The following is a 12,935-nucleotide window of genomic DNA, read 5'->3' as shown; positions in this document are numbered from 1 at the left end:
TTTACAGCCAATGAAGTACTTATGAAGTGTAGTGTCACTACACTGTTGCAACGTAGGAAACGTGGCAGGCAATTTGCACATAGCAAGGTCCTACAAACAGCAATATGATAACGACCAGATAACCTGTTTTAGTGATGTTGGTTGTGGGATCAATTTTGGCCAGAACATCGGGAAGAACTCCCCTGCTCTTCTTCGAAATAAAGCCATGCGATCTTTTACATCCAACTGAGAGGGCAGACGATGCCTCAGTTTAACGTCTCATCCGAAAGAGGGCACCTCTGACAGTGCAGCACTCCATCAGTACTTCAAATATAGTGTCCACCTAGATTACGTGCTTAAGTCCCTGGAGTGGGATGAGAACCTACAACTTTCTGACTCAGAGGGGAGAGTGCTTCCACTGAACCACAGCCGATAAGAGACTATAATTTCAGAGATCCCTCTTCTATCAACAGGAAAAATCTCACTTCCACCCAGGCTGAACAGGTGGAGATCAGCAAGTCCTAACTCCACCTTCATGAGTCCTACCTTTCTACAGCTCGGTCAACTGATGGGAATATTTGTCCATCTCAAATAAAAGTCAGGAATATTTTGATGAGTTTCACGAGACAGTATGAGGAGATCAGAACAATAACAGAAGAACCACAAAAATGTTATTGAATCCTAGCATTACAAGCATTTTAAATCTATTTATCTGCAGTGACAGAGGCAGATCTTTTCACAACTGCAGGTCATACTTAACATTCTTATGCTGCAACTACTGGACTCAGAGAGGTCGCTGTAAATAGGGTTTACACTGCCTGGCTGGAACGGCTATTCTTCTGTCCATGTGTGTAACCATGTAGATACAGAGATCAAGCAGTTACAATTTAAACACTTGGGGCGCAGAATCTCCTTGGGGTTTCTCTCGCTCCACCACCATAACTTTGGCGGAGGTTCTGTGGTAACCCTGTTTACGCGCATAAGCGAAGGTGTCGGCATGCCAGAAGAAGCTCCGAGGAAATTCATCCCATTAGAAAGCTTGGGTAGCAGTGTCCACAAAATTTAAACTAACTCGATAGGTTTAAGATTTTTCACTGGGACTAAGGGACCCCGTAGCACTTTTTAAACCCATTAGACTGGAGTGTCAAACTCAAGCAGATCAGGCCCGCATTTCAGATTTTTAACTGCAACTTTAGCAGCGCAGTGAGATCTAAACCACATTGCAGCAATGCTGAAGTAGCAGTGTAAATGCAGCCTTAAACTAATGGTTGTAAATTCACCCCAAATAATGCCTGCATATTTGGTACAACCCACCGATAATGGAGGGGGGAGAAGAAAAAAAGAACCTGACCTCAAAAACTTCCATAATTTGCTGCAACAGACGACTGAATAGCAGGCTTTATGTTTCAATTTACTCTATAATTAAGCATCACTATATTTGGAAACGATAACATGTACAGAAAGGAGGCCTTGAAAGTCTTACTTTAATGATTTCGTCCTTGACCTGCATGGCTTTGGACAACGATTCAATATTTGCAGCCTGTGTCCAAGTATCTTTTTTCAAATCGTCAAGAACAGACCGGAGTCGAGCCACTTCCATCTGCAAAATTAAGTTTAAAAAAAAACTTCTGAGTTACGCTTTCACCCAGAAGTGAATGATATGAATTAAATTGAAAAGCATTCAGCTATCAATTATGCCTGGATTATTTTAGCTATAGGGGACACATACTTTATCTTCATTTTCTTTCTTCAAGGCCTTGTTTAGTTCTTCAGTTTTTTGAGCAAGCTCTTTTTTCTGGCTGGCTGAGCTCTTCTTGTTTTGGGGCATTTTAACAAGAATCTCATCTTCTGCAGACTCATGTTGAGTTAATTCAGCTTAGATAAAAAAGGGAAATGTATTAATTATTGAGACCAACCAGGTGGGGTCACAGAGTGAGGTGTGCATAAATAGATTTCAAATCCTGCTTCTCCCATATCCAGTTCTGATCTATTAACTAAAATTGCTGAGCGTAAATTCTTGCCGTGGTTGTATCATGCACAATTAACATTACTTACTGTTAGTGAAATTTCCACGTTGAAATTTAGTTTCTGCAGGTTTTAATTTTCTACTTGGGATTAAAATGAAATCCATTTGTAATAGAAGTGGGTATGTCATCAGCAACTGACAAAAATATAAATCAGATGCTGTAACGGCATTCATGTTTTCTATTGAGAACATCTTGCATGTGCTTTAATACAACCTGCAAGAGGCACCAGATTAAATATACAAGCTGCCTTTCTGTATTACTCTTCACGAGCAGAAAGATGTCTCAAAGCACTTAAACTTAAGAGGACTCAACAGAGGATGACAAACAAGAGGGGAATAAGAAAAAATGGAGAGGGTTTGGATGTTGCCGGGGTGGGGGGAACCAAAGGCAAGGTTGAAGAGAAGGGTTTAAAGAAGTTCTTTTTAAAAAAAAAGCAGGAATGAGGTGGCAAGGAGGAAAGTACTAGACATGCAATCCCAGAATGCAGAAGAATAGCGGCTGAACAATCGTCCATCACTGGCGGAGCAGGGTACAAGGAGATGCTCAATGTTAGAGTTGTGAATCAGTGTGGGGATGTAAAGCAGGAGGAGGGATTTGAACAGACTTGAAATCAGAATGAGAATTTCAAAGTCCACTTGATGGGGCACTAGAAACCAGTGGAACCTGGAGAAGATGGGCAAGAGGGGGTAATGGGGGTGTAGATTTTGGGTGGATGAGGACCTAGGCTGCATCATTTTGAACAAGTTGAATACACTGAATGACACATGTTGTGAAGATCCATGTGCAACACTGGATGACAGGGTCTTGTTTCTTCCCCCCCACCAAAAGGATCTGCAGACATAATTACATATGGAACACTGCGCTAATAATAAACAGTAGCTGTGATACAAGTCAGAATACAACATCAGATCACCTTTGCTTCTCCCTCTCTTCACAAAATCTTCCAGGTATTGCCTCGAGTATTCAACTTCTCCCGGGGTGGAGGGGAATCAAAACTCCACATTCACACAGCCCAACCACTCAGGATTATTACAATGCACTAGAAGGTAATGTATTCAAACAATCTGTTTTTTCTTCTGCCAACAATACTCCTATCATTACCTACCTTCTCTCTCGTGCAGTTGTTCCTGCAGTATTTGTATAGTTTGTTTTAGCTCAAGAACGTGCAAAGGGTTTGGTGTTTCCTGTTGAGTAAAATACTGGTCTTTCTTTTGTCCATGTTCTACCAGTTTCTATTGGAGAAGAAAAAAAGGTTGTAGTTAGTGCCAGAAATATGAGTTTTTATTAAAAGTCACACAAATAAAAATTAGATAATTAGAGAACTTGTCTTAATGATATGCCAAGTTTCCAATCGGTGTACCACCCCCAAAACCTGGGCCATCTTCTCATACGCCCTTTGTCCAGTTCCAAAAAAAAGACCAGAACTGTTATTCTTACCAACAACCTTCAGTAACCAAAAACCTATTTTCACTAAAACCAGCCTTCTTAAAGAAGTGCAAGGAAGCCAAGTTAAAAAAACACTTTGTCTAAATTTTGGAAGACATTACAAGATAATTAAATTGAATGACTGTTTCCTCTCTGGTTTTAATTAACTGTTTCAATTCTTTTACACCTAAAATTATGAACTAAACTACACCTTCCACCCAAAAAAGATAAGTCACACTATTACCAGCTGATCAGCAAGACTGCTACTTCTTGCAATGATGTGGAGATGCCAGTGATGGATTGGACTCACTCACCTGACGAAGGAGATAATCTCCGAAAGCTTGTGATTTTAAAATAAAATTGTTGGACTATAACCTGGTGTTGTAAGATTCCTTACTTCTTGCAATCTTAATGAGGCAGAAATACGATACAATACAATTGGTATGAACTCCCCTAGATCTGCAGCAATACTCACATTAATAATCTTATCTTTTTCATCCAAAGCAGCTTTAAGTTGAGCCATTTCTAGCATCTGCTCCTTGCTTAACAGAGAGTCATGTTTCACCAGGCCCGAGACGTGTTGCTCTTTCTCAACAAGTTGACGATTCAGCCCCTGAATCTCACGATTGTGTTCGGACAGACGACGGTTATAACGCTCCGATGCCTCCTAAAAGGAAATACAAAATAAAAATGTTCAGTGATCTATTTCTAGATTTCCCAAGGTCCCAATTTAAAAAAAAACACAAATTTTCTAGGATCCTTGCATGGCTGATAGTATCTGATTTTCAACAACCAGAAAATGTACAATAGCCTGAATTTTCTGATCAAATAATTGAAACGCCTCAACAGGTTAAGTAGTAACCAGCCAGAAGATTTGTTTCAACTGCACTATTACAGAAAATTGGTTGAATAAATACACAGGACCCTTATTAAAAGGATCAGGATTTTGTAAAAAAAAGGGAACATGAACAGCAGAACTGGAGTAAATATTTTAGGCAAAAAGATCAGTAATAATACATGTTGACTTTTCTAGTCAAGGGCTCGGTGACTGTTCCAATGAAAACGTGATTTTTTTTCTATTAAAAATTTAACTTTGACAAGGATCCAGCTATTATAGCTTTCAAGCAAAACTGTAGGTCACCCCATGAATCAGGATTCTGAAAGCAATGATATAAACACCAAGGGTTGAATAGAAGCTACCAAACAGAACTAGGCAATTTGTGATACTCTTCATTGTGGGCCAACTCCACAATGCACACAAATATATATTCCACTAGAACACATGACTAAAGCCAGGTAATGCTGGATGGCTGAAATGATTAGCTGCAGTGGTGTTCCAGTATCAAAGTGACAAAGCAACAGCCCGTTTTGTAGGAAAGACACAAGTGAATGAGTTTCCTTCTTAAAACATTCAGCCTTCATGTTCCTAAAAAAAAAAGGCAGAGTCCTTTGTGATGAAGCGTCAATCTCCTTTGCTTATCAAAAAGCAATCATTGGTAAAAGCTAGCTTTTTTGTTGAATCAAAAAATCCTAGATGTAGAGACAATACTGGCAGTTACACCTTGATTACGCCCACCAGTGCCTTCCAGCATTGACCACACCAGAGTTTGCAAAGCTGGTGGGAGGGCACCTAATTTGTATGGGGCAGGTTGGCAGAAGTTCCATAATGGATGCATCTCGATTGCCCATCTGCCTCTTACAGCTGGAAAATCCAACATCCCTCTGCCTTGTTTGGGGTTTGGGGGTGGGGGGGTGGGGGTGGGACTTGCCAAGGACCCTCAACCCCAGTCATGCCCCTCTTGGCTTCCTGTACAAGGGGGCCGATCTTGAGTATTTTTTTAAAATTAACCCTTTTTTCAGGGGTCCAGCCTGCTTCTCTGCATGGGCACCACCCTTGGGGCCCACTCAACACGGCACACCAGCCTCCAAGAGCTATGGCAGTTGCTGACTGAGCCAAACTGTCAAGACTCTCAGTGTAGGGAGCCCCTGTCCCTGCCTCCGGCACCAAACAACATTTGCTTTGCAAGAGTCAGGAAGAGGATCCACTCCTTACAAGGCATATCAGAAACTCTTGAGGAAAAGCGGAGACCCAGCACAACTGGGTTTCTGCCGGAATTATGTGAGGCATTGATGGGACCCTCATGGATTTTCAGGCCCTCTGTGACAGTCAGTGTCAATGGCTTGCTACAATTACCAGGTACAGATAATTGCCCTGTTTACTGTCCAGCCCGGAGATGAAACAGAATAAGTTTTATGGCAGCTTGAGTTTCCTCAATTTATTTCAGAATCACTGCACCTGAAAAGTATTCAATTGGGTAAAGCAATATTGACAATAAAAGGCACTATATAAATGCAAGCATTATAAAACCATTTAGAAATTAAGCTTATAAAAGTATGTTATATCTACTTCCCAACCACATACTTTGTGGAGCTGTTCCTTGCTGTTAATGGTGTTTAATAGTTCCTCAATCTCCTTTTCATGATCTGAGCTCAGCTGCTTTTTCTCTGCCCAAGCATCCTCCAACATCTTCTCCTTTACCTTTAAGTGCTGACTCAACTGCTCTACCAGGTCTTTGGTGTCACAATGAACCTGACTCAGCAGTGTGTATGTCATCTCCTGGATTAGAGAAAAAAGATTTATTGAAAGAAACATGTTAAATCTTATTACATCTACTGAGAAGTAATTGCCCACCCCCTTCACCCAGAAAAACAACTGAAATAATTAATGTGCCTATTGTGAAACGTCTAATTCCTAAGAACCTAATGAAGTGGTATGAAAAACTGTGTTGTATATTTGCACATACACCCAGACATAGCGTCATCAGACTAACATCTGAAAACAGATTCTTTTTTTAAAAAAATGTTTATTGATATCAAACTTGGGATAGAACTTTTCAAAAGAAAAATACTACAGTGTGGTCTGACTTGTTATAATTAGATATATTGCCTATTTTCACAATATTACACAAGACCTGTATAGCACAATTATTTGTTCAGATTCCCATTTCTAGAATCTTCAATTTTGCCCAAAGATTAATTACCTCCAAATTTTCAGTCTTCTTTTTAAGAGACTGCTGCAGCTGTGAAATAATGGCATCCTTCTCACGGAGTGACCGTGCTTGACTCTCCTCCAGCTCCTGTTTCACTCTTTGCAAATTCTTGCACGTATTTGCCAGATCTTGCAGCTCAGTGTCTTTTTCTTTAATCATACCATCCAAGCTCTTCAAAAAAAAAAGATTAAATTGACTGCTGCAAAAGTGCAACTCGACTCCAGTAATTTTACGTACCACGACAAGAACAGTCATATGAAAGGATTTGGAAAACAATACCGCATTCTAAAGGTCTCTTCAAATTCTACAGTTTGGGAATGTGAATATAAGCCAAAGTAATTATAAATAAAGTAAACCATATTAACGCAGCTTTTCAAAGCTCTATAGATAACTAATAAACTTAAAAGTACACTCAGGTCATCACAAGTTAACTAGGTCAGAAACTAAAAAAAAACAATCTAAAGTATAATGTTCTGATTTTAAAAAAAGATTGTTTACTTTTAAATACGTTTGGCACCTCTACAATGGTGCCACATGCTTACTTCAGAATATTTTATCCATAATTGAATACAAAGAGTCCAAACAACGTATTTTTAAAAAACTTCTCTACATCACACTGAAAATATAAGCTGGATGAGTTCTGGTCCGTATCTAGAGGCCTGTCTTAGGAGGTCTCAGCTGAACCCCTTTTTTATAATTAAGTGTCCACCCTTTATTTTCTAATTTCTCCTGTGCATTGCCCTTCAGCTTTGGGCTGTCACTTCACAGGATGTATTCCTGCAATCAGCTTCCCAACATAGGCATGTACAAGTTGCTGCTCCAATTAAGACCTTTCTACAGCAGTTGTTATGCCCCACTGACCAGCACAGGACTGCTTTACATTTCACTCTTAAATTTAACTGGAAAAAAAATTATAGCACTTAAACAGAGGCAAATTTTCACATCATTGTTTCACTCAATGTTCATAGAAACATAGAAAATAGGAGCAAGAGTAGGCCATTCGGCCCTTCGGGCCTACTCCGCTATTCAAAATGATCATGGCTGATCGTCTAACTCAGTACCCTGTTCCCGCTTTTTCCTCATATCCCTTGATCCCTTTAGCATTAAGAAATATATCTATCTCCTTCTTGAATACATCTAATGACTTGGCCTCCACTACCTTCTGTGGTAGAGAATTCCACAGGTTCACCACCCTCTGAGTGAAGAAATTTCTCCTCATCTCAGTTCTAATTGGCATGCCCCATATCCTGAGACTGTGACCCCTGGTTTTAGACTCCCCAGCCATCGGGAACATCCTCCCTGCATCTAGTCTGTCTAGTCCAGTTAGAATTTTATATGTTTGGATGAGATCACCTCTCATTCTTCTAAACTCTAGTGAATATAGGCCTAGTCCACCCAATCTTTCCTCATACGTCAGTCCTACCATCTCAGGAATCGGTCTGGTAAACCTTCATTGCACTCCCTCCATGGCAAGGACATCCTTCCTCAGATAAGGAGAACAAAACTGCACACAATACTCCAGACGTGGTCTCACCAAGGCCCTGTATAACTGCAGTAAGACATCCCTGCTCCTGTACTCAAATCCTCTTGCAATGAAGGCCAACATATCATTCGCCTTCCTAACTGCTTGCTCCACCTGAATGCTTGCTTTCAGCTACTGGAGTACAAGGATACCCAATCCCCTTTTCCCAATCTATCACCATTCAGATAACAATCTGCCTTTCTGTTTTTACAACCAAAGTGGATAACCTCACATTTATCCACATTATACTGAATCTGCCATGTTCTTGCCCACTCACCAAACTGGTCTTAATTACATTGGTGCCTCTTTGCATCCCCCTCACAGCTCACATTCCACCCCAGCTTTGTGTCGTCTGCAAACTTGGAAATGTTACATTTAGTTCCCTCATCCAAATCATTGATATATATTGTGAATAGCTGGGGCCCAAGCACTGATCCCTGCGGCACCCCACTAGTCACTGCCTGCCACCTGGAAAAAGACCCGTTTATTCCTACTTTCTGTTTCCTATCTGTCAACCAATTCTCAATCCATGCCAGTATATTCCGCCCAATCCCATGTGCTTTAATTTTGCACACTAACCTCTTGTGTGGGACCTTCTCAAAAGCCTTCGGAAAATCCAAATACACCACATCCACTGGTTCTCCCCTATCTATTCTACTAGTTACAGCCTCAAAAAACTCCAGCAGGTTTGTTAAGTGTGATTTCCCTTTCATAAACCCATGCTGACTTTGTCCAATCCCGTTAATGCCCTCCAACTGTTCTGTTATCACATCTTTTATAATAGACTCTAGCATTTTCCCCACTACTGATATTAGGCTAACTGGTCTGTAATTCCCTGTTTTTTCTCTCCCTCCTTCTTCAAATTCTCTGAAACTATTAAGACAATGATAGGCTCGGACAGATGGATAGAAGCAGCTTGCTAACAAATTATTTCTTGTCTACTCAAAACAAAAGTTGTGCATACATAATATTTTCAGAGAAAATAACTGTAGGATATTTTAAAATTTATATACGAAAGTATTTGTAGAGCATATATAATTTTCAACCCCACGTTAAAAGTAAACTTACATTAATGGTTTCTTCATTGTTGGTGAGAAGACTCTTCAGTCGATCGAAATCATGTTCCTTTTCTCTCAAAGCTAGATTCAGCTGTTGAATTTCGTTCTCCTTTTCATCAACAGCTGCATATCTTTCATCAATGGCTTGCTTTAGGGTTTACAAAACAGAAATTATAAAGCGTGCATATTACACTGAATATGGAGAAATAAAAGCAACATTTTGTACCGTCTGTAAAAAAGGGGCAAAGAATTAGAATTGATTAACTTTTTCTTGAGAATTTTTGTGAAAATAACAAGTACTGATAACCTAAATCAGACACTGGCTGAGAAAAGTCAATGAGGTGCAGTGGATCTGAATTAACACATATGCATGTGAATAGAAATGGCACAATTACTGAAGCATTCTGGGTTAAAGACTGCATTTCTACTGATGTTAAATCAACTCCCTCAAAGAAAGAATGGATCAGCAGCTCCTCAGCTTTTACCACGAGGTTGTCAACAATGATAGATTTTGCTCCTTCCCTCCTTAAGACATTGATTCCCTTGCTTAAACAAATATAAAAACAGCAACAGGGAAGAAATAAAAAGTTACTGTTAATCGTAAATCTTTGATTTTTTTTTGAAAAAGCAGCTACGCCCTGATAAGGCACTGTAGCTTATTTTTTTTGAACAAAGTGCTTTTCCTACAGCACTCACCATACACTACCCCCCACCCCCCCGTCAAGAGGGCAGCAAGCAAGCTGCTGATAGGCTTCTGCCAATTGCAGCTAGTTCTAGAGCCAAATGTTCAGACCAGGTTAATTGCCCAGTTTTAACAAACTAGAAGATTTACTTATGTTAGTACTTGATAAAATACTGTCTGGGTCTCCAATTGCATTTATTTACATCTTTGTTACATGTGCATTTCAAAAGAAATTAATACAGATTTTAATAATTCTATTTTATGGTTGGACACAACAAACAAGGTCTATTCCCCCATCCTTTCTAAAAGGCATTAACATGCTGAGGTATGGCTCCATCATTGCTGCTACCCACCGGTATCTCAACTTATTGGTCTTTCTGGATCTGTGAGCCTAGATAATAAGTATTCACAGATTATTTTACTATGGGGATGTTGCAGCTGAGCCAAATTATATTTTTATTTGACATCTACATACAAGTACTTTCCAGCAGGGATGACAATCAGGCGCAGGATCCCTATCTAAAATTTTCCCCTCCTTAGACTGACAATACTAAGGCCAACTGCAGCACTCCCATTACTGCAATCATCGGACTGACCACAGATTAGGGATTGAATCTGGGACCGTCCCGGCCTGCATGACTCAGCAATTCAACAGTTATCCACTGGACCATGGGGGAAAAGCTAGTTATAGTTACAAATTTAGCATTTTTGTGGTTAAACCATATTATAATAGGACTTCAAATTTGTGCTGGTACGTTATTGCAAGTATTTAAAATATATTTTTGGCATTCTATTTCCATAAACACTAACCACAGTGCATTGTTCATTGCTAAATCTGTGCTTAATTTGCTTAAGAGAATACCTCAAGAGCCCGGTCTTTCTCTTTTAGACGATCACGCAGTTTAGCTAGCAAAGCATCCTTTCCATTTGGGTTCTGATCCCCTCCTTGCTGAGCTCCTTTTGCCAACTCCATATAATCCTTTTGGGTGGATGGAGAAAGAGAGAAATGCAAGAGAAAAAAGTGATCAACATTCAGTCTTTATAATTACAGGCAAATAAATAGGCTGGGATTTCTCTTAATTAATGACACCTGCCACTAACTAATGACATCATTATCCGGGTCATATGGTTTTCGAGGACTAGATCCAAAGGAAGTTCTGTATTAGCTCAATGGGATAGTGATGCTCAAGTAGAAAACAAGATGGGCTTGAAGTTTGTGGGGTCAAATCCCACTAATAGTATTTCTGATTCATATCCAAATATAAAGCAGTAGTGATTAATTTTCATGGGTTATAAAAACATTTCTTATTTCCCCCCCCCCCCACAACGTTGAAAACATACAAGTTTTATAAATAAAATGTAATGTGCAGTGAGACATGATAAAGATCTCCTCAAATAAGCTGCCCGTAGCCCACTCATGAATGAGTTACCAGTCAGCCTCATTTATAGATTCACCAATTGATATTACTTTCCATGATGTATGCTCTGTAACTCACAGCAAAAAAAAACTTTTTGCTAATTGTGATTTTATCACAAGCAAGGTCACTGTGTAATCTGCATATGGTGCTTACTACAACTTAAGGCCTGGAGTAAGTTACAAGCCATAGGGTTTTGAATAAAGTAAGAAAGAATTTTTAAAAAGTGGCCCAGAACATTGGATCTACAACTCAGTGTATCACAGAGCACTGAGACATGGGTCTTTCAAAGATTCTCTATTACAGCAACAGTGGGAAGCACGAGGTAGAGGCCCAGTGCTTTCCTACAGGGAGGGTGAGAGAAATCAGAAAAAGTCAATCCCCTCAGGCTGTTTTTCTCTACCTTACCGAAGTCAACCAAAGAGCAGGATTAGGTGACCACTGCCCTGTACTCTCAGCTAGCTGCAGAGACTGGAAGAAGAGAAGGGAAAAGACGACAAAAGATTGAGAAAATAAAAGGTAAATTAAGGATGACACTGCAACTGTAACTCTAACCACAATTTATTCCTTTTCCATATTTTGTTCAAAGTGTTAATGACACCATTCAATTAGCTAGATGTCATTGTTCATAATGGCACAAAAGATATATTATCTATAGATAATATTTGGCTAACATATAGCCAGATAAGAATCAGCCCCAAAATTGCAAATTAAATAAATACCCAAACATGTAGATTTCCTTTTATTTCCAACGCATTAATATATTTAATTGAGTTTATATGCAACAGTACTCTAAAAATGATATCCCAACTATTTTCTACCACATTACTCACTAGTAATACTGCAGATTAGGCTTCTATAAAAAGTGATTTTTTACTTTAAACTTGCATCACTTCAGTTACATCAAAGCATAATCATCACTGTATACACTATCAGTTTTTTTCAATGAGATTATAATTTTTCTACAAAAGCTTCTTTTCTGGTCCACACCTGGAGCAGCCGATCTTTGTTGTTTAAACTGTCTGTTAGGCGCTCAATGACTAGTTCTTGGCTTTGCAATTTCTGCTTGTTCTCAATCAGCAAAGTTTGGTACTGGTGCTCCATTGAACGCTCCTTCTCTGTCAACTCAGCACCCAGTTTCTGAATTTGATTTTGAATATCCTGCAGGAAGCAAGAAAGACAGGAATTTTAGCATATTTGTTGAAATGTTTTGTACACAAAGAAATTATTTCTCATCAGCAACATTCATGACATTAAAAATTAATCCACACACTAACTGTTAGTAAAAGGATTTGTTGCCATTCTTCTGCATTTTACAAGAGCACCAAAATATCAAAGGGGGGAAAACATTACATACTGCTACATGTGTTTATAACAGTTACATTTTAAAATTATGAAACTAGACATTTTTCCTTAATGGATTATTGAACAAGTTTTCTTACTTTTCCCTTTCAGAAACAAAAGAATACAATATCCTTTAGTATAATGGCGATGTGGCAAGATTCTTTACCAAAATTATGAAATATTTTTGGGAAGAAGAAAGAAGGATAGAGGATACAGTAAAGTCACAAATTGTTCTGCTTCTCAAGTCGTCAGCTCGCTCACTTAGATGAGTAGTAAGCAAGGGCAACAGAAATCCACTCATTAAAAGTTGGTTTCGGAAATTATTCAAAAAGTTAAGAAATTGTACACACAGGTGGAAAAATATTTGTTTTATTTTTTATTAATTTGAACTTTTAAAGAACAGAGTAAATTAACCAGGATCCACACAAGAATT

General features: G+C 39.0%; 1 protein-coding gene across 10 annotated transcripts in view; it reads right to left on the bottom strand.

Annotated features, from left to right (window-relative positions):
* LOC137300532 (myomegalin-like) overlaps nt 1-12,935 on the bottom strand; it is a 109,138-nt gene that overhangs the window by 54,607 nt on the left and 41,596 nt on the right. For all 10 annotated transcript variants that reach the window (XM_067969656.1, XM_067969658.1, XM_067969657.1 and 7 more), the window contains 9 exons: nt 12,149-12,319; nt 10,606-10,722; nt 9,072-9,209; nt 6,473-6,652; nt 5,854-6,048; nt 3,907-4,098; nt 3,112-3,238; nt 1,709-1,854; nt 1,463-1,579 (listed from right to left, as the gene is read on the bottom strand). In XM_067969656.1, coding sequence (XP_067825757.1) covers nt 1,463-1,579; nt 1,709-1,854; nt 3,112-3,238; nt 3,907-4,098; nt 5,854-6,048; nt 6,473-6,652; nt 9,072-9,209; nt 10,606-10,722; nt 12,149-12,319 — 1,383 coding nt within the window. The remainder of the gene's footprint in view (nt 1-1,462; nt 1,580-1,708; nt 1,855-3,111; nt 3,239-3,906; nt 4,099-5,853; nt 6,049-6,472; nt 6,653-9,071; nt 9,210-10,605; nt 10,723-12,148; nt 12,320-12,935) is intronic.

The sequence above is a fragment of the Heptranchias perlo genome, chromosome 31 (genome assembly GCF_035084215.1).
Source record: "Heptranchias perlo isolate sHepPer1 chromosome 31, sHepPer1.hap1, whole genome shotgun sequence".
Lineage (NCBI taxonomy): Eukaryota > Metazoa > Chordata > Chondrichthyes > Hexanchiformes > Hexanchidae > Heptranchias > Heptranchias perlo.
The sequence above is the reverse complement of the archived record's forward strand: the minus strand, read 5'-3'. Positions and strand labels throughout refer to the sequence as shown.